The sequence below is a fragment of the Sceloporus occidentalis genome, unplaced genomic scaffold (assembly GCF_023333645.1).
Source record: "Sceloporus occidentalis isolate IW3139 unplaced genomic scaffold, rSceOcc1.0.p SCAF_2, whole genome shotgun sequence".
Lineage (NCBI taxonomy): Eukaryota > Metazoa > Chordata > Lepidosauria > Squamata > Phrynosomatidae > Sceloporus > Sceloporus occidentalis.
In genome coordinates, this window is record NW_028316982.1 from 155,863,625 (window position 1) to 155,890,320 (window position 26,696).

Here is a 26,696-nt window from a genome sequence, read left to right on the forward strand (position 1 = left end):
TGCAGCACAACCCTGGCTTCACAAACAGAGCTTGTCTTTTCCCCCCTCTGTCCACTTGCATGCTTTCCAGTACAGTATCTAAAGATTACAGTTACCCTTTTTTGAGTCTACATATTTAATTTCAAATTACCACATCAACTAATTGAAAGTTATTAAAGTGGCTTGTGTGTCGTCCTAATAGCATAGAGTGAAGCTGTCTTGGTTTCATAGAAGGATTTGTTGATTCTATACCTCAGTATAAGCAATCGTCAAAATGGAAAAGACAACCACAGTCTTGATTCACTGGACCTTTGTTCATTCCCATCTGGAGTTTAGGCGCCATTGCTCATCAAGAAACAGCACAGCCATGTTTAGAGTTCCAAATGTGATTGCCCAGGAGCCAAAGAACTACTTTCAGTTTGCCCAAGGCCATGTGCATGCTTGGTGAACTATTTCCTCCCCCTTTGAATGGAGAATTTCCCATTTCTGCTGTAATTTATACTGCAAATTCCTTTTGAAATGCCCCTTCTAGGAATCTGAGATGCTCAACACCTGTATAGGGACCAGTATACAGTGGTCTGTGTTAGACCAACTTTTTTGATGCTAACCTTCTTTAGCTTGGACCCTCCACAGGTTTTGGACCACAACTCCCATATCTGACTGTGGGGTGATGGGAGTTTTGATGAAGGCTGATCTACATCAACTAGCTGTGGCAGGTGTGTATCCCAGCCTTGCTTGAAGATACTGAAGATCTAACCCGGGTCCATCTGCATCCAACTCATATATAGACACACACACACACACACACACTTGTCCTTCCATATTCGCTAGGGTTAGGGGCACAAGATCCCCATGAATATGGGAAAACCACAAATAACAAAAACACCATATTTTTACCCGAGAGGACACCTCTCTAGGAATCTCTAGGTCCTCCAGTGCAACTCTGTGGTCCACATGCAACAAACACTGACCATAGAACTGTACTAGAGGAGCTAAAATGCCTAGTAGAGTTTTCTCTCTAGGAATCTCTAGGTCTTTCGGTGCAACTTTTAGTTAAAGTTGACCATAGAGTTGCACTGGAGGACCTAGATATTCCCAGAGAGAACACATTAATCAAATCCGTGAATAATCAAATCCACAAATATCAAAGCCGCAAATATGGAGGGGTGTGTGTGTATACCATACCAAATATATATGGCATACCAAATATATATTTTTAACATGGTGGGCAGTTCTAATAAGAAAACTCCAGCCCAAAGCTTCTTTAGCTGTATGGACAGGTCCATGAGGTTGTGCCCCAACTTAAGGATGGAGGCAGTGCCAGTTCATGGAGATAATTTGTGCCTCTATGGATGTTCCTTTGTATTGCAGTTCTTTCACCTGCACTCCATATTTGAATAAGCCAAGTGGAAGAAACACCAACTTCTAAATGGCTTAACTTCTTCCTTTCAGAGATGGTACAGATGGCACCCAGAAGGAGGGACAAGTGACTAACCAGCCACAATAGTGGCTGAAATCATATTGCAGAAACCTCCCACCCATCCACCAAAAATTCTGGAGACTGTATTGCTTTTGTGGACTACAGGTCACTTCCATTTCTGATGCAGTTTTCTCATGAATGCGTGTGCTTGGTGCAATCAGCTAAGTGTTACCTGCTATAATGTTGTGAGTAGGACATGAATGTGGGTTTAATCCCAAAGCTCAGTTAAACACAGCAGGTTCCCGGATTGCAAACCAAAGCTCATTTACATGTAAGAGTTTCTCAGCTTGAAGTGGATTCTTTTATTTCCATCCACTGGTTGGAAGAGGAGGGCACTCCTACTCTCTCGCCACCAACTCCATCTCTGCCGCCACCACCAATATAAATGGTTATCTGTGATACAGAGTGGCCTCTGACAGAGAGGCAGGATATAAATAATAATAATAATTATTATTATTATTATTATTATTATTATTATTATTATTTCAAGCTAAGATCTGGAGGTTCTCCATTTCTGGTTTAAATATTACCCCATGAGTGATCTGCCACCCAGTCTGCATCTTTCTATGGCAGTGAAAGTGAGTTCTGGTTACTCCCAAGTAAACATTAGAAGGGTTATTAATACCCTCAAAATGTTCAGTCTTGGTTGACTGGCACACAGTGGTGGATACCAATAAGGCTGGCAAGTACACACTGGCTTTCAGTGTAAATTTTAAAGCAGTTGGCCAAAGTGCTGAACCCTGTCCTCCACCAAGATTCAGCATCTTAGAAAGCATATTTAAGTCCCAGAATAGATTCATTCTTCCACTGACATGAGTCACCAGCCACCATAGCAAGAGGGTAGTGATACAATAGTGCTTAATTTTCACTCTACTCACTTTTAACTTTTAGATACAAACTTGAAGAGCATGAAAAAGTTAGGGAGAGTTGTACTCTCAGCCTTTGCAGAGTTGTAAAATACACGGAGAAAAATGGGGGAAGGGGACAAGAAATTTACTTCAAATGGCAACTATTCTGCCTTAATTCCTCTGAAGTGCCTTTTTGGTACATTGAAACTGAAATATTCTTAGCATCCCATTCTAAAAAAAAAAAAAAGGGGGGGGGTGTGAAGAATATGGCATATGGAAATTGCTGGTAAAATTCCTGATATTAATGCTGAGTTTGGCAAAAGTATGCTATAAAAAACAAAAACAAAACATTCCAGCCAATGTAAATTACTGTATGCATCATGTATTCTGCTTGTGTTAAGCTGGAAAGGTACATGAAACTGTGCAGGGCATTGTGTACCATAAACCTAATAATATGGTAGACTGACTGATCCTTTCCCTCCAAACTGAATATCTTGGGATTTTCCATGCCATAGTACTCTCCCTTTAGAATGATGAAAATGAGATTTATTCATAGAGATTATGGAGAAATATGGGAGTTGGACTACAGACAAAAAAAAAAGAGTTGAAACATAAAACAGTTCTCTCTTAGCTCCCTCAAATCCAACATTTCTTGCACTGAGGTGAAAATGTGATTGATCAGTTGATTGTGTTGTACATTTATTTATAAATATTTATCACACGCTTGCATATAAAGATTTCTAAAGTGGTGCAAAACAAGCTATAAAGCACATGCTACAAAACTGTATACAACATCTACATTCATGAACTGATATTTATATGCTACTACATACTGTAACAGAAGGTTATCTGGGTGGCCAGCACAATAAAAACTGTTCAAATGTGATTAAAAGTAACAAGAAGTAATTCAAAATTTAAAAGAGTACAGAAAATAGTATTACAGTGACAACCATTTAAAATCTAAATTGCTTGGAAAAGAGAAATATTTTTGGCTGATATCAAAAATATAGTTATAATCAATTTATCCCATTCCCTACAATATGCTGAGCTCAAAGTGGTTCACAAAAACAAGCAGGCCAAATAATTTTATTTACAACTGTAATAGATCCTAAGATTAATTTGATTATGTTTCAGTTAGAACACTTAGAAAACCAATTATATTATCAACATTATACTAGTATGACACAACTTAAACAGACTAAGTTGAGACCTAACAGCAAGAGACATTGCTTACAGATAACTCTGGCTGCAAAGCAAGCTTTTTGGGGGAAGGGCATTCAGTTAACAGGATGCCATGACTGAAAAAGACCCTCTGTCTCTTGTTGCTACCAGAGTCTCAGTTTGGTGGGAAATGCAGGATATAAATAAAGGTGGTGGTGGTGGTGATGATGAAATAATAATTTTGGCCCATAATTATGTGTAACTTACTAATGTCACATGGTGGGGTGAGTGTGAGCTCCTGTCACTAGCCCCAGCTTCTGCCAACCTAACAGTTTGAAAACATGCAAATGCAAATAGATAAACAGGTACCACTTCAGTGGGAAGGTAACAGCATTGGATGCAGTCATGCTGGCCACATGATCACTGGAGTCGTCTTCAGACAACACTGGCTCTTCGGTTTAGTAACAGAGATGAGCATGACCCCTAGAGTCAGTTACGACTAGACATTCATGTCAAGGAACTACCTTTACCTTTTACCTAACTAACTAGCGCAGCCTCCCTAACTGATTCTATCCATCTAATCTGTGGTCTTCCCCTTTTTCTATTTCCCTCTACCTTTCCGAGTCTTTTTATTGTCTTTTCTAATGAATCATGTTTACCCATAATGTGGCCACAGTACAATAGCCTGAATTTAATAATCTTGGCTTCCAGGGAGATTTCAGGCTTGATCTGTTCAATGACCCATTTGTTTGTGTTTTTAACTGTCCACAGTATCAACTCTTCCCCAGTAAATTCCCTCATTTGAATTTATTTTCTTCTTATCTGCTTTCTTCAGTGTCCAGCTCTCATATCCGTACACGGTAATGGGGAATATAATGGTTTGGACAATCCTAATTTTAGTCTTTGCACTTTAGGATCTTGTCTAGTTCTTTCATAGCTGCCCTTCCCAATCTTAGTCTTTTGATTTTTTTTCTCTTGACTGCCATCTCCTTTCTGACAAACGTTTGATCCAAGGTATGGGAACTCTTTGACTATTTCTAATTTGTTGTCATCCAGAATGAATTCATGTAGTTCTTCCTTGGTCATTATTTTAGGTTTCTTAATATTCAGCATTAACCCTACCTTAATGCTTTTTTCTTTGAGTATATTTAGTAACTGTTTCAGGCCTTTGTTGTTTTCTGCTAGTAGTATTGTGTCATCTGCACATCTTACATTGTTTATGTTCCTTCCTCCTGTTCCTCCTATCTTCACTCTTCCCACCTCTGAGTCTAAGCCTGCTCCACATACTGTATTTTCTATAATACAGGTTGAATAAATCGGGTGATAGTATGTCTCTCCATGTTTTCACACAATCCCCATCAGACACACAATATCTCACGGGAGGTATCTTTCTGTGTCCTGGTCCCACATGGCTGTCAGGGGACTTGTGAACAAGACATTCTTTTCCTAGTCCTCTGTGCTGAGCTTTGCATTTGTGTCAGACTCAATACAGTAGTAAACATTGAAAATGTATGTCTCAGCTTAATATACTTTGATAAGCCCAATTGTTATCATTCTTGCTTGTTCATGTTGTTGTTGTTGTTGTGTGCTTTCAGGTCATTTCTGATGTATGACAACTCTGCCAGGGGTATTCTTTGGTAAGATTGGTTCAGAGGCAATTTGATTTGCCTTCCTCTGAGGCTGAGACAATATGACTTCCCCAAGGTCAACCAGCGGGTTTAGTAGGTTTCCATGACCAAATAAGAATTTGAACCCTGGCCTCCAGAGTCATAGTCCAGCACTCAAAATACTAAACCATGTTAGCTCTCACTTTTCCATATAACTGTAATGTATTTCCCAGGTGATATCCCTAATATTAGTACTGGTAGAAAGAGGACTTGTCCTTCACCTCATTTCTTGCTTGCATCCCTTCAACCCTAGTTCTCATTACTGTAAGCTGCTAGGAACTGTTGGGGGATACAGTGGCTTGGATGATTCTAAATATAGTGCTCAATTGTATGTCTTTACTGTTAGGATCTTTTCTAGTTCTTTCATTGCACTCCTTCCCATTCCTAGTCTTCTAATTTCTTGACTACAGTCTCCTCCTTGATCGATGTTTTACTGTTTCAGTTTCCTCATTGTCTAGGTTGAATGTATTTTGGTCCTGTATGGTCGTTATTTTTGTTTTCTTTATGTTTCACGTTAAGCCTGTCTTTGCACTTTCTCCTTTGATCTTCCTTCATAATTGTTCCAAGTCAGTGATGTTGCTATGAGGACCTAAGCAGAGCAGAAAGTCTTGGAGATGTCTCATGCACAAGGTCACCATGAGTCAGGAATAACTTGAAGGCAGTTAACCACAATTAAACAGCTAACTAGCATCTCCAGGTCCAACTTCCACCTCAAGGCCACCTTAATAGACAGCAATCAGATCAAGCAAAGGAGGTCCATTCAGATGGCAAACAAGGCTCAGGAAAATGACATTTCTTCCCCTCTCCCATGAACAAGAAAGGCTGTGAAAAGGAATTGTGACAGGAGTCCTGTTTCTGTTTGTCACAACCTCACTTACTAGTGCGAGGGTGTGGAAACATCCTCCTACTATACTTCAATTGCCAGCTGAACAGACCCCCCATCTCTCAGTGCAGCTGCAGCCTGGTAAAGTAGGTCTGAGGGACATTTAGCATGACAGTGTGTAATCATAACTACATATTATTAGTGTACTGTGCCATTATGGATCCATAATGTAATAATAGTGGTAGATGATGATGATGATGATGATGATGATGATGATGATGATGATGATATACCACCTGTCTAACCCATTCAGGAGGTACAGACAAAGAAAAGCCTTCAGGGATGACCTAAAGGCAAGTGGTGCAACTGATGGATTTAATAATAATAATAACAATAATAATAATAATAATGTTTAGATTTAGTCTCACAATTCTTCATGGTAGAGGTTGAAGAATCCAATCCCCTACTACTGTATGAAATCCATAGCTATAGCCTCCCTGACAAATGAATATTCAACCTCTGTTTTAAAAACCACAACATAAAAATCCAGCATTTTCTGAGGTAAACTGTGTTCCTCTGTCAAATAGTTCTTCCTATAGTTCAGTCAAAAATATTTTCCTCTTCTAATTTAAATACATTGATTACAGTCCTATCCTCTGGAGCAGCAAAAAAGAAGCTTGTATTGCCTTCTGCATGGCAGCCATTCAATTACTTGAAAATCATTTATATCAAGCCGGGAATTTCTTACACATAATGTAGATGAATGGTGGGAACTCATGGAGCTTCCAGATGTTGTTGAATTGTAATCCCAGCAATCCCAGTCAACATAGCCAATGGTCAGGAATGCTGGGAGTTGCATACCAATAACTTCTGGAAGGCCACATTGTGCTGATGGAGATTGTGTTGACACTGCACAGGTACAGGGGTTTGAGCCCACCTTAACTGCCATGGGTTCATCTCATGGAATTCTGGGACCTTAACTTTGGTGAGGGAGATAGATTTCTGTCTGGGAGAGAATTCTAATTTCCTCACCGAAAAACAAATCTCAGAATTCTGTAGGATGGAGCTGTGGCAGTTCAAGTGGTATTAAACCACTATCTCTGTGTTGTTCCGGATCCTGCTGCATAAGGCAAATTCCGCCTATGCTCAAGCCCCATTGGAAACAATGGGGTTCGTGCACAGCGGCACGGCGGTGCAGGAGTGCGCAGGGTGCAACGGGCGCATGCGCCCATTCAATTGAATGGGACGCACCGCCCCTTCCGCCCCACACGCGCCCCGCGGCTTCAGCACGTATGCTCAAGGCCACGTATGGCGTGCCCGCGTATGGCGCGCCCACGTATGGCGTGGGCACGCTGTACTTAAAAGAGATTTGTCATTGCCTTCCTCTAAGTCTGAGAGGGTGACGTGCCCAAGGTCCCAAAAGGGGAAGAAGCAATAGAAGCAGTACTCTTACTCCACCATTTAGACTGTAATCTTATTCCTACGTATTTTAGTGGGCATGTGCAGGACTATACTGTCAAACATCAGTTTCTTCCATGAGGTATCTGACTGCATAATGTCGCCATAAGGAAGCTAGTTCATCCTGCATGCCTGTCTTCTGAGGCTTACTAGATGTTGCCTTCATACTATCAAGCATATTTAGGTATCCTCCTGTATTAGAAACGTGTTTGAAAAGAAAGAGAGAGAAGCTGATTCTTCAGAAAATAAGATGTCTAGAACAATATTGTATGATTGCCTGGAATCAAAACATCTGTTTATAAGGGCTTTGCATCCATTTAGACTGCTAGTCTCAAGATGAACCATTTAGGACCTAACATTCTAACAGTAATCGGATGTAAACAGATGAATTTGAACACACACCTCAGGTGGACAATAGCCTTTTGTAGATCCATATGGCCTCTAATATGGTAGAAACAATAACATTCTGGCTTAGTCATAGGCAAAATGATAACAAAGCAACAACCAAGATAACAGCCTTGGCAACAATTTAGACTGTACAAGGTTTTGGAAACCTGTACCTTGGCCATTTTCTTCTTTTTGGAGTTGTACAATATCAGTTTTTCAGCACAAGATCAACACTGTACTGACTCACAGATAGGGCTTGGGAAGTTACTCCTTAAAAAGTAATTAGTTACATTCATAGAACCAATGCCCTCAAAATAGTAGGTTACTGTTACAGTAAATCTCTGACTATACAGTACTGGGATTGTGGTGATTTTGTTCTTGTTTTGGCCTCATGAGAGAACTTGGCTACCTGCAGTGCTTGTCTTCAGTCTACAGATGTTCCTTGAGCATGTGCCCATACTACAGATGGAAATCACTAATCGATTATTCTTTCCAGTAGAAATAGTAGCTCAATAGAAGGCTGATAGATATTTAAGAACACAACCAAGGCACACATTCATACTGAATTTCTGCCACTATCACTGTCTGACTCCCACCCATCCCAACTAGTTGGAAATGTAGTTTGGTCATATGTAGATCCTTTTATGTACCCTTCTTCCCCAGAGGTCTTTGAAACAGAGAGCTTGGAAATGCGGGGGGGGGGGGGGGTAGATACAACTCTCAGGATCCCCCAAGCAGCCTAGATTCTGTAAACTGCAGTCCAAAATGTACATTTTCCAACCTCTGGCAAGATCAAATGTCATCTGAAGACTCTCTGTGTGTATGTCTCTTCAAAAGTCACCCTTTGACTTATTGTACCCCTGTGGATTTCATAGGATTTTCTTAGAGCAGGAATACTCAGAGGTGGTTTTGCCACTTCCTTCCTCTGAAATACAACCCAAAGCACCTCATATTTGTTGGTGGTCTCTCATCCTAATGCTAACTCTGCTTAGCTTCTAAGATCGGAACAGATCTGGTGCCTTTAGAGTATATAGGCCATGTAGACCTGCTGATATTCCTTGGGCAAAGGAGCATCAGCATTTTCACAACAGGGTATTTTTCAGTATTATTTAGGGAAACCCATAATAAGTAGGTATGGTAGTAATGCAGAGATGGGTGCAAACTGAATAACCAGTAGAGAAGAGAAGCAACATTCTTATCTGGTTTCCTCTTTTATCCAGGGACCAATTTTCCTCCCACAATTGACTTCATTGAGTGATTCAGGCTGCAATCAGGATGGGATGACAAGGTCACTTCCACTAGAGATGGTCTCTTTGTGTTCCTTCAGTATTTAGGACATTCCCAGGCTGTTTTGAAGTTACAAAGGACAAAACTCCAGATCTTCCTGGGTCTTAAGACACTAAATTTCATTAGGAATTACTGGCTTGATCTCCAGATTTACTAATAGAAAAAAAACCTCTAGATCATTATGGAACAGATCCCAAAGGCACCTAACCTAGGGACAACCTAGGGCTATTGCTCTCCTTCCCCCCATCACCTACAAATACCTTCATCGAGTTGATGTGGATGATTTAATATCCCATTGATCTGTGCATTTCTGAGCCCTGATGTTTTGTGTTGTTTGTGTACCCATTTGTGGTACTTAAAACCCCACTGAATTTCCCCCCCCCCCAAAAATTTCATGATCCATCCAAGCCCTGCTGAGTTTTAATTAGTGTGTGTGTGTGTGTGTGTGTGTGTGTGTGTGTGTGTGTATATATATATATATATATATATATATATAATGTCTGCCAACAAAACCTGGCGATTAAGCCGCGAAACCAACAAAGGAGGTTTTTTTTTCCCTTCCACCTTCACCTTGCCCACAATCCTTTAACAAATTAATTAATCCTAATGAATTAACACTTCATTTATTTAAACGTGCTACAGTTCATGAATTAAATTTTCATGCAGTGATTAAAGGCTGTTAAAATATGCATGATTTCGTTAAAATTTTATAATAAATCAGCGCAATGTGTTACATGACAAGGCAAACTCTTTTCCCAGGCTCTTCTCTCCCTCCTCCGCTTCCCCCTGAATGGACTCTGGTTTGCAAAAGGAGAGGAGAAAGAGAGAGAAAAGGAGGGCGCTGGGACCTCTGGGTTTTCTGGACAAGCTGCTCCGACAGTGTTTACATCTTGACTTCTAAACCATCTCCTACACACACACACACACACACACACACACACACACACACACAAAACACACTAATTTAAAGAAATCTGGTCTAGCACACATGCACAAACTGGAGGAAAAATTCTCCTGGAAAATGAAAGTGTTGTTGTTCTTCACTTTCAAGTCTTTTCAGAGTTATGGTGACCCTCCAAGAAGGATCTATGGAAGGGTTGTCTTGGCAAGATCTGGTCCCAGGGAGGATCTTCATTGCCTTCCTCTAAAGCTTGAAAGAGGATGATTAGCCAAGGATCATCCAGTGAGGATTTGAACCCTGGTCTCCAGAGTCCTGGTATAACTCTCAGGCCACTATTGTGTCTTCGAGTTGTTTCAGAGTTATGGTGACCCTCAAGAAGGAGCTATGGCAGGGTTGTCTTGGCAAGATCTGGTCTCAAGGGAGATTCCATTGCCTTCCTCTGAGGCTTGAGAGAAGAGGACTTGCTCAAGATCACCCAAGTTGAACCCTGGCCTCCAAAGTCCTAGTACAATTCTCAGGCCACTACACTGCCTCTCACTGCCCAGAGGTGAAATGAAATGGCTATATAGTAAGGCCTCATCTAGGGGTGTATCTAATAACTTTCCCACATTTTGGTTCCTCAGACGTTTAACTTTAACTCCCAGAAGCCCTCTCAGTTTGGCCAACAATCAGGAATCCTGGGAGTTGAAGTCCAAAACATCTGGGAGACTGAAGTTTAGGAAACAGTGACCTACACTATGGAAATAGTGCACTTTGCTACTACTTTATCAGCCCTGGCTCTATCCTACTGAATCCTGGGGTTTGTAGTTTTGTGGGGCACCAGCACTCTTTGGCAGAGAAGGCTAAAGACCTTGGTAATACTACAAACCCCAAGATCCCATAGAATAGAGCTACAGCACTTAAAAGGTGATGTCAAACCGCATTACTTATACAGTGTACAAGCATCCTAGGATGTCTCCACAGGAGAACTGAGATTCTCACTGTCCCTTGGGCTGTTGTTGGATGACAGTTCCCATCATCCAACACCTTTGGCTTTCCCATCCTCCAACACTTTTGGTCATACGGGTAGCAGTCTACCAAAACCTGGACGACACCACACTTATTCTTGGAGAAGGTAGTGGGGAGCATACAACAGAGGAGGAGAATCTAAGGCCCTCCCGGGGTGGTTGGACTACAGTTCCCATCCTCTTTAATTGTGAGCAGTGCTGGCTGGGGCTAATGGGAGTTAGGACTCCAATGAAGTCTGAAAGGCTGCTGCGTTCCCCATTTCTCTGGAAGAGAAAGGCTGGAGGAGAATTGATCTATATAAGTCAAACTTTTGAGCATTGCAACATCAGAGAAGATTCCCATAAGTGGATGATTGGAAGGTGGGTGGATGGTCCCAAAGCAATAGAGAACTTCCTTATCCCCTGAGGCACAATGATTTTCAGTAAGTCACAGTTCTGGTCAGGTCCCAGAGGCCCTAAAGAGAAATCCAGAACTTGGAGGTGGGACCCAACCTTTGAATTAACTCTGGATCTTGAGTCACTCCCACAGAATTTGTGAACTGACCTCTGCGCTTCAGAAGATAGGAGACTTTCTTTCTAGGTGTAAACCAGCCCCAGATCCCCCTCGAGTTCAACAGGAGCCCCACTGAAATCATGCCAGCCTCGTTCTCTGAGGGTCAAACAAGTCTCTCTAGGCTGTCAGAGGGACATCCCAAATAAATAGGGTTGCCTGGTGAAATGAGAGACAGAGCTCCTGTCCCTTTAAGAGCAGTGCCCAGACTGGTGTAGCTGGACTATGGAGGACAGGGTTCGAATCCTGGCTTGGCCCTGAAGCCCACCTTGGGCAAGAAGTCACACTCTCTCATCTTCAGAGGATGGCAATGGCAAACCCCCTCTGAAGCAACTGGCCAAGAAAATCCCATAAGTTGGAAACGACTACAACAGCAACAAAGAGGACTGGCTGAGAGAGTGTGACTCTCCCAATGGGTTTCCTTGGCCGAGCAGGGATTCGAAGAGTCCAACACTCACACCGCTACACCAGGCTGGCTCTCTCCTGAGAGGATCCCCATTGAAATCAATGGGGTTACTCTCTGGCTCTGGATAGGATCTTGCAACAACTAGCCTTTTGCTTCTTTTCTTGGACACCCAAAGGTTGTTGCCTTAGATAAATGCTTTCTCTTTCCTCAGACAGAAACCTTTGACCCTCTAGATGCTTGGGCTGACATTTTCCATCAGCTCAACCCAGCAAGGATTGCGGGAACTGTAAATTGTGAAATGTAATGTATAAATTTTCAAGAGACTGTTGGCTCTTTTGGCCTACAATTCCCAAGAGTCCCACGGAGTTAGCCATCGTGGAACTGTAGTTCAAAAAAGTTACCTAGGAGCAAACTTCGCTGAACTGGTCCAAGCAGCCTTCAAACTGGCCAGCCTCAGCTGTTTGTCCATGAGAAGCATCCTCTCATTGGTAGTCATCACTTACAGACACACAGATCCTATATAACATCCAAAACAATGATATCTTTATTGGGCCTACCAAAATGCACAACAAGCTTTCGGAGTCACACTGGCTTCTTCGTCAGGCAAACAGGACAAAGCCATTGAAGATGTTCGTCCTAGGCCTGCATTTTCTGTTACTGGTCTTAGTTCGGATGGTAGGGAGGGCGATCTGCAGGGTGGCTCTTCCCCCTTCACAGGTAGATTTTCAAAGTCAAGGAAATTTAATGTCCATTTGCAATCCAAGGAAGACGTTTCCTTGGAATCCAGCATGTCTTCTTCCTTTGTGAAGCCACAGGCTCCTATGTAGGTAGAGAAGAACACTGAATTTCTCAGGAAGTCTTCATGTTTCGCATCAGGAAAACTTTCAGTGATCTAGAGGCAAAGCATGCCAACCAGTGCCAATAGGAGAAAAAATTGCTTTACCTTTGTTGGAGGCAGAATCCTCAGATGGCAAGGTCCCAGTACACTGGTTCTCTGTGATGGTTAAAATGTGGTCTCTTGAAATCCAAAAAACCCTCTAGGGGTAGCCGTGTTAGCCCTATAGCAAATCCTATGACAGACACACACTTTTTCTCTCCCCCTCCCTCCCTCCCTCCCTCCCTCTCTCTTGCCCCTTCCCCCGAAAGGGACCCGAGAGAGAGGCCACCTTGGGATTTGGAAATCACAATCAAGCTTCTCCATATTTAATACGACAACATTCTACACTTTGGCTGCAAAAGCCTCGCTTGCGGCTCGCGCCTCGCCTTAATTAGCCAGGCCTTGCTGTTGTCAGGGAAAAACCCTCATTAGGACATGGAAAGACTCTTTGCGCAGTCAACCAGACGCGGGGGGGGGGGTTAAGGCAGAGGGCGGTGGGCTCCCCTCCCCACCCTTCTCCACCCGCTAGGCCTGCTTTCCAGGGACATCCTTTCGTATAAGATCACCCTGTTTCCACCACAGAAGCCCATCCCCTGCAGTAGCTCCCCCAGGATCACAGGAGGCCGGTGGAGATCTGCTGAATCCCCTCCTCTGTGGGTCACTCTGCACCCATTGACTGGTAGAAGAAAGGGACCAACTCTTTTATCCCAAAGCGAAGGGACCTAAGAGATGAGGAAGGTTCCCTTGGTGCTGTTTGATTCCCCAAGCGAAATAAGGGCTCCTGTCCCTTGAATGGTTGTTTAATAGAATTTAATGCAATTTCCCTATAATATCATTTCAGCAAGGGTTCAGGGAACTCCATCAGAGTGTGTAGAAGAGGGAATTTTAGGTTGTGCAGAAGAGGGAGTTTCCTGTTGCTGGACGTCTACGTTTCAGACTTGGTTGCTGTGTGCCTTCAAGTCATTCCCGACGGATGGAGACCTTAAGACGCCCACGCTCAGTGATATCAATTGGAGCTTACTTCCGAATAGACGCCTTTGAACTGAGGCTCTGATACTTGAATTGTTGTCGTTGCGTGCCTTCAAGTCCTTTCCGACTCATGGCGACCCTAAGGGGAACCTATCATGGGGTTTCCTTGGCAAGCTTTGTTCAGAGGGGGTTTGCCATGGCCTTCTCATGAGGCTGAGAGAGTGTGGCTTGCCCAAGGTTAACCAATGGGTTTACATGGCTGAGCCAGGATTCGAACCCTGGTCTCTAGAGTCCTAATCCAACACTCAAACCACGCTGGCTCCTTGGAATACCTGAATGCCAACTTGAGGCTCCTCTGAGATCCCCGCGACTTGCACCCAAATCAAGATCTGGGTGCAATAATCGGAAGCCATTCATACACCAAAATGGTGAAGACCAATGGCAGGTCTGGCATAGATTGCAATGGGAAAAGATCAATCTCTCCCCTGCCTGGTTCGCCTTCCTTAAATATTCAGTACTCAAGGTGTAGATTTGAATCCAGAATAACTATCACGTCCCGAGTCCTTGCTGCTCGCAGTTCAGAACCAGGCGAACTAATGTATATGCCGAAGGAGCCAGAGGAATGCAATGAGTAGCTTCAGGGATCAAGTAACACGGGTTAGTAGTAGCTCCTTAAACCCTCCAAACGGCAGTGAGAAAGGCAAGGAGGGAGAAGGGGCCGTGTTTCCGCACTTCCATGACAACATAGTCCTATTCGTGCCTTACACAGAAGTCATCTTCTCAGAGTTTAGTGGGATTACTCCCAAACAAAGCTGTACAGGACTGAATTCTGCCTCCTGTGTGAAACTAGGGGATGGGAATAAAATTCAGACGTAGCCGTATGCAAAGGGATCTTGTAACACTTTTGAGACTGGGAGAAAGAAGTTGTAGCCTAGACTTGATCTCCTTCCTCAGATGCAACTAGGAAAGCTTATGCTACAACTTCCTTCGCAGAGTTAGTCTCAAAGGCCTACTGGATCCCTTTGCATAGATGATGGGAAGAAATTTTGGACTACTTAAGGCAGAACACAGTCGGGTGTTTTCGTTGTTGTTCGTGTGCCTTCAAGTCATTTCTGTCTTATGGCGATCCTAAGCCGAATCTGTCTTGGGGTTTTCTTGGGAAGATGGGTTCAGAAGAGGTTTGCCATTGCCTTCCTCCGAGGCTGAAAGAATGTGACTTGCCCAAGGTCACCCAGTGGGTTTCCAGGGCCGAATCCGGATTTGAACCCTGGCCTCCCAGTATCCTAGTATCAACCCACTACAGCACAATGGCTGTGTGGTGTATTGGTAGATGCACCTAAATGGTGCCATGCTCAAAGTCCCAGGACCTTCGCACGGAGCTTCCTTTTATGACAGCTGGAACAAAAAGAATCTGTAATTTAAGTCCTAATTTTTTCCCTTTGAGGGACTCCTATCCTTTCACTCCTTCAGATCATCCATTTGGGACACAGAAAGCCACTCACTGATGGGTAGGAAGAAATCCCCGGCGACCGCCACAGCCTTCTTCATTATGATCTCTTTTAAGCATACGCTTTTCTAATAGGGCTACTATAGATTACCATGGATGACCAAAAAGACAGACAAGTGGGTCCTTGAGCAGATCAAGCCAGAAATCTCCCTAGAAGCCAAGAGGATCAAACTGAGGCTGTCCTACTTTGGCTACATCATGAGAAAATATGACTCGTTAGAAAAGACAATGATGCTGGGAAAGGTGGAGGGGCAGTAGAAAGAGAGGAAGGCTGCATGCCAGATAAATGGACTCATTCGGGGAGGCCATGGGACTGGATTTACAGGACCTAAAGGACCTAAACTACGAGCTAGCGCAGGTTTGCATGTTGAACTACGACCCTGGAAACTAGGGTTCAAATCCCACTGGGTGACCTGGGGCAAGTCACACTCTCTCAGCCTCAGGGGAAGGCAATGGCAAACCTCCTCTGAAGAGGGCTTGCCAGGAAAACCCTGTGACAGGGTCGCTGTAAGTCAAAGATGACTTGAAAGCACACCACCACCACCAACAACAAAAGCAGAGCAGTGAAGGATTGTAGGTGGGGTCTTGGAGAGGCTGAGCCCAGGTCAAAGACTAGACTTTACCGCGGAGCTGTCCAGCAGAGAAAGCTCCTGAAAAGGCCTCCAGATCGCGTTGCTGAGAAGCTCCTTCCCCTACAGTCCTCGCCTTTGGCATGGATGGGGATAATAGTGGTGATGATGATGATGATGATGATGATGATGATGATGATGATGATGATAATTCATACCAATCAGCTACCTCAAGTCCCAATTTTGAGAGAAAGGGGAGGGATATAAATAAATATGACCATCATCATCATCATCATCATCATCAACAACAAGAGCAAACAATATTCAGGGCGCTTTGCCTGCATTATCAACCTGTAACTCTTACCAAAACAAATCCTATAAACTCAAAGCGAAGTACAACAACATCCAAATCCACAAAGCAGTGACACTTTTATGTGGCCTCCCAAATGCAAAAAAAAAAGTAATGCGTGTTGCAAGCTTTCAGAGCTTCACTGGCTTCTTCATCAGGGAAAGATGTTAAAAGTCATATAGGAGGGTGGGAAATTATGACAATATTAGTCCTTAGCCTGCATTTTGTCACGATGTGGCCGTTCTCTGTTCAGATGGAGGGACATTCATGCAAGGAAGGCCCCTCTTCTTCCTTGCCATGGAGGTACTCCAGGGAATAAAGAATTTTTAAGTTCCATTGGCAAGACAGAAAGAGATGCTCCTCTTGAGTCCCAAGTTGAGATCCAACTCTAAAGCAAGTTAGCATTATTGTGGTCCCTGTTAGCATTATTAATGTTAGCATTATTGAGGGGAATGGAGACAAGAAGACAGTGGCTGGCCTAAGACCACTCGCTTGAAACGCAATTCGAGCTAAGGATTGGAACTCAGGATATATAGTTTCGTCCCTTCCTCTTCTCTTGCTCCTGCTGTTTGTACACCTCATGCTGAAAATACTTTAATGATTCATACTAGTCAGTTAGGTAGTACCTCCACTGAACATCGCCAGCCACCGGCAAGGTCCAAATTGGCAAGCTGAACCCTTCTCTTACTGGCATTTTTAAAAGGACTTTACTAGAGCAAGGCCACATTGTGTGAGGTGGGTACCCTCTGACAAACAAAGCAAAATACACGCATCCCTCCATATTTGCGGATTTGATTATTCATGGATTTGATTGATATGTTCTCTTTAGGAATATCTAGGTCCTCTAATGCAATTTTATGGTCAACTTTAACTTGTGAAAGACCTTCAGATTCCTAGAGAGAATGCTCTGCTAGGCATTTGTAGCTCCTCCAGCTCAGTTCTATGGTCAGTGTCTGCTGACCACAGACTTGCACTGGAGGACCTACAGATTCCTAGAGAGGTAAAAACATGGTGTTTTTGATATTTGCGATTTTTCCATATTCACGGGGGTCTTGTGCCCCTAACCCAGGCGAATATGGAGGGACAAGTGTATAAGCAAAAAAACTACCGTCTGCAAATAGCAAAAGAGAAGGAATGTAATTTAAAAAACCCTAAAGTCTAGGGGAGGAGAGATTTATTTCTCCAAATCTCGGGAATTTGCCTTCAAACAACTTCGTCTTATGTCTTGCACTTCGTCTTTTGTGAGTGTGCTACAAATGTCTTGACCGTGCCTGGTAAACTACGAACCACGTTGCAAAGATAGGGCCCCCCTCCCTATGCTTCTTTGGCCCATTGGGCTCTGCATAGTCTGCAGGCCAAGTTTCTTTGCCTTTTGCCCTCCAGGCCTTGAACTCAGGTTGCATAATAAGAACTGGACCCACCGAGGTCGATTCAGAGTGCCTCTCTGTGAGAAGCCCGTATCTAGGGGATCCTGTTAATTTCGGTTGGCATGGAGTACTAAGGAGGAAGATAGGCTGCCTTCAGATGGCAGGAATGGAAAACGATGGACACAGATGCTACTGCCATTCTGGAAACAGCAAGGTTGTTGTCTGCTGCTCCAGAAACTAGGACCCGGAACAATGGATGCAAGCTACAGGAAAAGAGATTCCACCTCCTGACTGTAAGAGCTGTTCCACAGTGGAACACACTCCGTCCTCGGAGTGTAGTGGAGTCTCCTTCCTTGGAGGTCTTTAAACAGAGTCTGGATGGCCATCTGTCAGGGATGCTTTGATTGAGAGTTCCTGCGTGGCAGAATGGGGTTGGACTGGATGGCCCTTGGAGTCTCTTCCAACTCTATCATTCTATGTCTGTCATCTGCCTTATGCCTAATGAGGATAAGGTGCCCACTTGGGCTATAGACCATTATGTCTGATGGAAGGAAGGTGTCCACTTTGGCCAGACCATCTCCTCTGCCCTCGAAGGCCAGTCCAGGCCTGGCCACATGCTCCATTTCCACGTATCTGAATCCCAGCAATTGCTCCAAAGGATTGTAAACCGGTAGGTAACGCCTCTGGAGTCCGTCCCAAGCTCCGCGAGGAGACAATCATTAGCCATCATCATCTCGGATTAACCAGACAAACCGTGGCCGTCCTCGCCCAGCCTTCCATCCAGAAGGCAGATCAGAGTGTTCGCATTCCCTGGACATCCTTCCGGGGAGATGATACATTTGAATTGAGGAAACCCTCGGGACCCATTCGAGGAGGCAGGAGGGAATTAATGAGAGAGAAAAGAGGGGGAAGGAAGGCCAGCCTGCCTTGGAAATGGTTGGAAAGGGGGATTGTGGTGGCCATGGTGCGCAGAGCAAGCCTTGCAAGAAGCTGACAGCTTCGCTCCATCTCTCTCTTTTCCCCCCATCACCTTTAGTCAGAGAGTTTTGCATGATCTTGAATTGTGAGTGTTGCTGATATTGCTTGGTGACTCCTCTAACGTCGAAAAACGTGAAGAAGAAAAAAGGAGAGGGCAGATCCCGACCAGTGCTTACTGGGATCCGTTTTCTTAGCATTCTTTTCCATGGAAAACTGCTGGAAGTTAAGAGTTCTCCTGGCGGTTAGCCCTTGTTGGCGGGAAAATACCAAAGCTAAGACTTTTGGGACTCATAGGGGTTTTTTGTGTGGGTCTTCCAAGAAGAGTTTCTTCCTGACGTTTCGCCAGCAGCTGTGGCGGATGGAAGGAAGGTGTTAGGACTCAGGGTTTTGTCTCTGCAGAGTATAACCAGTTCTTTAAAAATAAGTATTATAGCCTATATCTTTCCTTTGGGCCATATAATTTCTCAGGCTTGTGTGGGTCCAGGAGAGGAAGCGATTGCAGAGATTTCTGGAAGGCAGTTCGAGAGGACCCAGTCCTAAGATCTCTTCTCAGATCCGAAGTCCCAGGCGGCTTCCTCCCTCTGCCTCAATGTTCTCTTCGTCTCCTTCTTCTGTAAAACGGGGTTTTTACAGGAGCTCCCCTGGCAGCTTTTCTTGGGCAGTCGCACAACGCAAGGCCTCTAAGGGAAGAGACAGCATCCGTGGCAATAAAAGCCTCGGGGGGGGGGGGATGGCAACAAGGGAGACCCTAAACAGGCATTGCATGGCAGTCGGTTAAGAAATTCTTTCTTCTAGGGTTAGTGCCTTCCTTAGATCCGAGAGGCGGGCACACACACACACACACACACACACACACGCCCCGCTTTGAAGCCTTTCCTTCTTTCACTATCGAGTAAGCAAAAAATGAACGTAGACTGAGAGGTTTCTTTAAGAAACCGAAGTTTGGGGCTCCTTTGCCAGGCTCCAAACCCCTTTCTGGAGGGTGGGTTGGCTGGTCAAGAGGATGCCCATTGAGGGACGGCCCAATGCCCACAGAGAGGGTGAAAGTGCATCGAGGTGGGCAGAGAGGCTGGCCTTCTTCAGACCTTTCCTTCGCCCGCCTCCAAAAGCCATTCCTTCTTCAAAGCAACCCTGGGTGAAGCTGAAGGACCTAGAAAGAGAGATCAATGATAATATGATCCTTCTTGGGTCCAAGGAAGGGAAGCCGGGCTGAGGTCCTTTGGGGAAATCTCACCGCCCGAAGAGAGAAGAATCCTAGAAAGAGACAAGAGCGCCTAGAGAGAAGTCCTAAGGAGTGGCATAGACTCCTTTGAAGAATCTTACCAGGAGGGAAAATGACAACCATCGAGGGGTCAGGAAGGGTTTGATCCCCCAAAAAATATGGCTGATGAGAATGACCCTCCCCCCAGAAATAGGGCAAAAGGGAACCACCAAGACTCCTCTGTGGTTCAGCCCCCTCAGGGATGATCCTAAGTATCAAGCGCAGTAAGAGAGATGAAAAGGGAGGTTGTTGCTCAGGATATATCCCAATAATAGTAATAAAAAGGCTGCCTTCAGTCCCTCCAAGGCACATTGACCCGGGAGTAAAGGACACTGAAGATGGGGCCCCGGTGGGCTTGTCACAGTCCTCCTAGTTGAGGAGGATCCAAGGGATGGGGATCCTCTTCCACTTTGCAAGGTCCTCCGAATAAAGAGAATTAATAACCATCTTCTTCCCGAGAATAACCCCAGTTCTGGCAGCGCGATGACCGCCCCATCTGGGGACTGGAGCTCATTTGAGAAAACTTTGGGGGGGGGGGCAGGGAAACAATCCTCCTGCCATATTTAAAAAGACAAGTCTAAGGTCATTCTGAGTCTTAGCTCCAGCCCTAGTCAGCAGAGGTCACTGGGAAGCAAGGAAAGACATTCCTCCCGTCTAGAGGGAGAAAGGATTTCTTAACCGCCTTGGACCATAACTCCGGAGATCAGGGTTCGAGTCCCCGCTCGGCCCCGGGAGAGGGTCGGCGCCGGAAAAGAGCGACAACAACAACGCAGGACCTTTCGAAAGCCTCCCCTACAAAGAGAACGGCAAGAACTATAAGCATCCCACCGCCGATGCTACGGAGCACCGGAGCCTCCGAGAGTGGGAAGGGATCCCCAGAGGCCATCCAGTCCGACTCCAGCCTGCCATGCAGGAACTCACAATCAAAGCACAGGCACACACACACACACACACACACACACACACGCCCTCCAGGCTCTGTCGAAAGCCCTCCAAAGGAGGAGACTCCAACTGTCTGTTCCTCTGGGGAGAGCAAGAGGGGGCCTGCGTGGCAGGGGTCCCTGGGATCTCCTCGCGTGGGTCCCTCCCCTTGGGCCCTGGAAGGAGCCTGGAGGGCCAGAGGGAGAGGAGGGGGCTCAGCGCAGTCGCCTGGGCCTTTGTCGCCACGCAGCGCTGCTCTCTCTCTCTCTCTCTCTCTCTCCCTCCCTCCCTCCCTCTGCGTGTGCCTTTGCCTTCTTCGACGGGGGAGGAGGGAGGGAGGGAGGGAGGGGAGGGGAGGGGAGGGGAAGGAGGCCCGTCCCTCAAAAGCGCCTGGGCGAGTTCTCGCGAGAGGGAGAGCCGGCGGAGCGCCCACGGGATGCGGGGCTCAGGTGTAAGGCGAGCGCATCCCCGGCCAGCCCTGCCATAGACAGACGCCCACAGCAGCCACAGAGAGCAAGGAGCCGGCATCGGAGGCATCAGCATCGGAGGCGGCATCGGAGGCATCGGCGTGGGCCGGGGCCCCCTTCGGATGTGCTGCGGGGCCCTGGTGTGCCTCTCCCCGCCGGGGCCGGACCAGTTCCCCTCCTGCTCCCGCTGCTCCTGGGCTCCTGCTCCTCGCCCGGCCGCCACGATGATGTCCATGAACAGCAAGCAGCCCCACTTCGCCATGCACCCGAGCCTCCCGGAGCACAAGTACCCCTCGCTCCACTCCAGCTCCGAGGCCATCCGCAGAGCCTGCCTCCCCACCCCCCAGGTGAGCCACCCACAGCCCCGGCCCCAGCTCCAGCCCCAGCCCCAGCCCCGGGGCCGGGCCCCCTTTTCCCTCTCTCTGCTTCAGGATGCGGGGTTCCTCTCCAACACGGAGCACAGAGAGCTTGGAGGACCCCGGAGAAAGAAAGAAGGGGGATGACTATGGGGGGAAGAGAGGGGGAGACCGCGCCAAGCACCGCGCTCCTTTCCTCCTCCTCCTCCTCCTCCTCCTCCTCCTCTTCCTCTTTTTCTTGGGGCCCCTTCTCCCTCTCTCCTCCCGGATCTCTCTCCCGCCCGACCTTCCTGGCTCTTTCTCCGCTTGATGCCTGGGATCCCTTACTCCCCCCTCCCCCGCTTTCCCGACTAGCAATTGGAAACAAAACAAACCACCATTTCGCATTCCTTCAGACTAACACTGGGCTTTCTTCTCTTCCCCCATTCCGCCCTCCGAACCGTCGCTTTCCCCAACTTTGTGCCCTCTCCTCCATCACCGCCATCCCGCCTCTCTTCTCCTGCCCTCGCTGCCTCCCGACTCCCCTTCCTCCTTCCCCGCCACTCTTCTCCCTTTCGCCGCCTTCCCTTCCCTTCCCTTCTACCACGGTCCTTCCCCTGACTGTCCTCTTCCTTCTCTCCTTTGCCCTCTTATTCCTCCCCTTCATCCTCCTCCTCTCCTCTGCTCTCTCCCTCTCCTCCCTCGCCCTCCTCCGTCTCCGATTTTCCTTCCCGTTTAACTTTCCCCTTCCATGCCTCCCTTCTTTCCCCGCGCTCTTTCCCTGCCTCCTTGGCCCCGGGCCTCTCGGGTCCGCGCTCCATTCTCTAACGGCCTTCTTCCCATTTCCCTCCTTCCCATCCGTTCCTTTCCTTCCCTTCCTGCCTTCCTTCTCTCTCCCCTTCCTCCCTCCCTCCCTTCCTTCCCTTCTCCTTTCCCCATTTCTCTCTCCGTCCCATCCTTCCTCCATTTCCTTTCCTTTTTTTCAATCGATTGGTACTTTCCTTCCTTTTTTCTCTCCCCTCCTTCCTTCTCTTCCCTCCCCTCCCTCCCTCCCTCTCTCCCTCCTGCCTTCTTTCCTTCCCTTCCCTTCCCTTTCCTTCTCTTCTTTCATCCTTCCTTCCTCCCCTTTCCTCGTCCCTTCCCTTCCTCCCTTCTTCTTCCTTCCTTCCTTCCTTCCTTCCCTCCTTCCTTCCTTCTCTTTCCCCTTCCTCCTTTCCTTTCCTTTCCTTTTCTTTCCTTTCCCTTCGCCTTTCTCCATGTCTCCCTCCGTCCCATCCTTCCTCCCTTCCCTTCCCTTCTTCCATCCTCCTCCTTCCCTCCTTCCATCCGACTCTCTTCCGCCCGGGGCCCAGATGCAGGGCAACATCTTCGCCAGCCTGGACGAGACGCTGCTGGCGCGGGCGGAGGCGCTGGCGGCGGTGGACATCGCGGTCTCTCAGGGCAAGAGCCACCCGTTCAAGCCGGACGCCACCTACCACACCATGAACAGCGTGCCCTGCAGCTCCACTTCCACCGTGCCCTTGGGCCACCACCATCACCACCACCATCACCACCACCACCAGGCCCTGGAACCGGGGGACCTGCTGGACCACATCACCTCCCCGTCGCTGGCTCTCATGGCCGGCGGGGGCCACGACGGAGGCGGCGGCGGCGGCGGAGGCGGAGGAGGCGGAGGGGGCGGCGGAGGCGGCGGGGGTGGCGGCGGCGGCGGGGGCCTGATCTCCTCGCCGTCGCACCCGCACATGCACGGCCTGGGCCACCTGGCGCACCCTGCGGCGGCCATGAACATGCCCTCGGGGCTGCCCCCTCCGCACCCGGGGCTAGTGGGCGCCCACCACGGAGGGCAGGCGGCGGCGGCGGCGGCGGCGGCGGCGGTGGGGGCGGTGGCGGCGGCGGGGCTGGCCTCCATCTGCGACTCGGACACGGACCCGCGGGAGCTGGAGGCCTTCGCCGAGCGCTTCAAGCAGCGGCGGATCAAGCTGGGGGTGACCCAGGCGGACGTGGGCTCGGCGCTGGCCAACCTGAAGATCCCCGGCGTGGGCTCCTTGAGCCAGAGCACCATCTGCCGCTTCGAGTCGCTGACCCTGTCGCACAACAACATGATCGCCCTGAAGCCCATCCTGCAGGCCTGGCTGGAGGAGGCCGAGGGCGCCCAGCGCGAGAAGATGAACAAGCCCGAGCTCTTCAACGGCGGCGAGAAGAAGCGCAAGCGGACTTCCATCGCCGCCCCGGAGAAGCGCTCCCTCGAGGCCTACTTCGCCGTCCAGCCCCGGCCCTCCTCCGAGAAGATCGCCGCCATCGCCGAGAAACTGGACCTCAAAAAGAACGTGGTGCGGGTTTGGTTTTGCAACCAGAGACAGAAGCAGAAACGGATGAAATTCTCCGCCACTTACTGAAACAACACAAAACAGTACAGAGAGAGAGACACAAAAAGGCAGGAGAAAAACAATACAACAACAAAAAACCCCACAAACACACACACACCCCCCACAACCTCCCACCCACGCGCACAGGCTGAAAAGCTAACTTTAAAAAGGAAAAGAAAATAGACAAAAAAAAAATTAATATATCCTCCTTCCCCCAAGGAACTGGCCAAGGCTCCCCTCCCTTCTCCTGCCCCGTTCCCTCCTCTGTTTTTTAGGAAGGGCGGGGAAAGGGGGGTTTGGAGGACGCCCCGGACTTTTCTGGCTCGGACTAGTAGAGACTCCTCCGAGGAGGAAAGGAAGAGAGAAAGCAACCCAGGACCCGCGGAGGGGGAAGCCGACCCAACACCGGGGAGGGAGAAAGCGACCTCCTCCTCCGAAACGAAAACGACACCCACCCAAGTCGTTTTTGTTAAAAAAATTAGTGTGTGTGATATTTATTATTATTATTATTATTATTATTATTATTATTTTCCAAGCAAGGCAAAGGGGAGGGGAGTGGGGTGGCGGAAAGTATGTCCTTCCTTTGACTTCGGTAAAAAAAAAAAGAGCCCGAGATTCCTTCTTTAAAAAGGCCGACATTTGTCCCCAAGTGAAAAAGAAAGGTCTCCGAAAGTCAAGCCGGCCGGGAAGGGGGCTGATCGGTTTGGTTTTTTGTCTTCCTTTGCTCTCTGGGTTGGTTGGATGGGTGTCTTTATTATTTATTTATTTATTTATTCATTTATTTATTTGTATTAGGAGTATTTTTATTTATTCCTGAGCGTTGCCTCCCTCTCTCGCCCGTCTCCCCAAATTTCTTGTCGATGGCTTTTCCGAGCTTTACTGGTTCCGTGAATTTGCTTTCTCTTTTTGTCAGTCTTCCTTTCCTTTTTCCTTTCCTTTTCTTTTGGTGGTGGTTTGGCGTTTGCAGCTTTGAAAAAGGGAGCGAGACCAAGTGTGCTTTGGGGGTTTTCTTGAACTAGGCGGATTTTGTTGCAAACAGAGAAACTTACTCACAGTTACCCTTAAATACATACATAGATGTATGTATGTATGGAAATTGGTTTCAGTCCAATTGCTAAATCCCAATTTTAATCGTACCAAATGAGCATTTTGGTATTCCTACATGGCCCTTGAGGTCTCTTCCAAGTCTATGCTTAACCAAAACTTATGGACATCCAATTGATTTCATGGGTCTATTCTGACTAAGCATTGGATTTAGGCCCTTGTCTGTTTCTAAATCGCTGTTGGAAACAAAAATCTTTCTCACAAAATAATGTAATAGTTTAATCCTTCCTTGCTCTGCTTTCTCTGTTTCCTTGCAAACCCGTGGTAAAACAAAAACCGAGGCTCCGGGCGGGTAGTTCAGGGAAGCCTAGTTTCAGGGGCCCTGAGCCACCGTTCTTACTTGAAGTTAGAGAACGCGTTGTAATGTCTTTTGAGTTCGTCTTTTGTGGCTTCGTGTGGTCTGGTTTCTACCGGCGGAGGCTGCAATCCCCATCCACGCTTTTACCTAGGCGTAAACCCAAAGGACTCATTGCGATTTACTCCTAGGTAACACACAACTAGTAAGGGAGGAAACAGGCCCATCTCCTCTTCCAAGACTGACCCAAATTTCTCTTTATTTTAAGAGGTGGGGGAAATGACCGGGGAAGTGTTGTTTCTGTTTTAAATAATAATAATAATAATAATAATAATAATAAGTGTTAGAGAAGAGAAAACGTTGAGGACCAAGGCTTTTTGCACTGACCCAAGACTTTTTTTTAAAGAAAGGCGCGGGGGGGGGGGTGGTATTTCTAAAGGATCAGGAGAAGGCATGAATGCAGGACTACTTTGCTTTCGGAAACTGATGATGATGATGATGATGATGATGATGATGATGATAATCCACGAAGGGGAAGGCTGTAATTTCTGTACAGTACAGTGAAGCGACGGCGGGGGAGGGAGGGAAGGAGAAAGCGGCTGAGAGAGAGAAAAAGAGAGGGCTGTTTTGTTTTGTTTTCCTAGATCGTCTGCAGGAAATGCTTTTTAACCTTCCAAAAAATCATTTCTGGAAAGAGAAAGTTACCTTTCAAAAAATAGAGAAGGGTCGGGGGCGGAGGGAAGGGAAGGAGGGGAGGGCCGGGGATTATGCATGCATGCCCTGGAAAAAGAAAAAGAGCCTGGAAAGATTCAATGATCAGGTCCCGGGAGGGTTTATGTATTTATTTATTTATTCCTTTATTTATGGTTTAATAATTTATAATGCGTGTTGAACGATATATATATATATATATATATATATATATCCCCCTTCGAGTGTGTATCATTGTTTGCAGAGCAAACGTTCTATGCATTTGAGCACTGAAAAAATGAGGACAAAAAGGAGACAATTTTTAGACTAGTGTCTGGCAATGTTTTCTTCCATTCTCTCTCTCTCTCTTTCTCTCTCTCTCTCTTTTCTTGGTGAATGATGAATGTGATTGTACACAATCTGCCTGTTTTTATTTTCTTCTCCCCCACACACACACTCACAGAGACACGAACACACACACATAAACGCACACACGAAGTTCTCGTTCACTTTGCTTGTATTTAGATTTTTTAACGCAACCCGACAATGACAAAAAAGAGAGAAAAAAACCCAATTAAAAATAAATAAAGAGGAAGGTGTTTGTAAATATTTTCTTTAATGCACAGAAAAGGGATAAACATGACAACGAGTTGAACAGCCACGTGTCACCGCGTTATCTACCTGTCC

The 26,696-nt window shown here is 46.7% G+C and overlaps 1 protein-coding gene across 1 annotated transcript; it reads left to right on the forward strand.

Annotated features, from left to right (window-relative positions):
* Positions 1–21,177: 21,177 nt before the first annotated feature.
* On the forward strand, positions 21,178–24,031 carry LOC149319166 (POU domain, class 4, transcription factor 1-like). Its single transcript, XM_089511185.1, has 2 exons — positions 21,178–21,566; positions 22,907–24,031. Exons 1-2 carry the CDS (start codon positions 21,342–21,344, stop codon positions 23,948–23,950), a joined length of 1,269 nt encoding a protein of 422 aa, XP_089367311.1. The 5' UTR covers positions 21,178–21,341; the 3' UTR covers positions 23,951–24,031.
* The last annotated feature ends 2,665 nt before the right edge of the window (positions 24,032–26,696 follow it).

Excerpts from the sequence above, each read along its gene's own strand:
- LOC149319166 (XM_089511185.1), top strand. The coding sequence starts at position 21,342 with ATGTGCTGCGGGGCCCTGGTGTGCCTCTCCCCGCCGGGGCCGGACCAG. Across the intron at positions 21,567-22,906 it reads CCTGCCTCCCCACCCCCCAG|ATGCAGGGCAACATCTTCGC; the intron begins GTGAGCCACCCA and ends CCCGGGGCCCAG.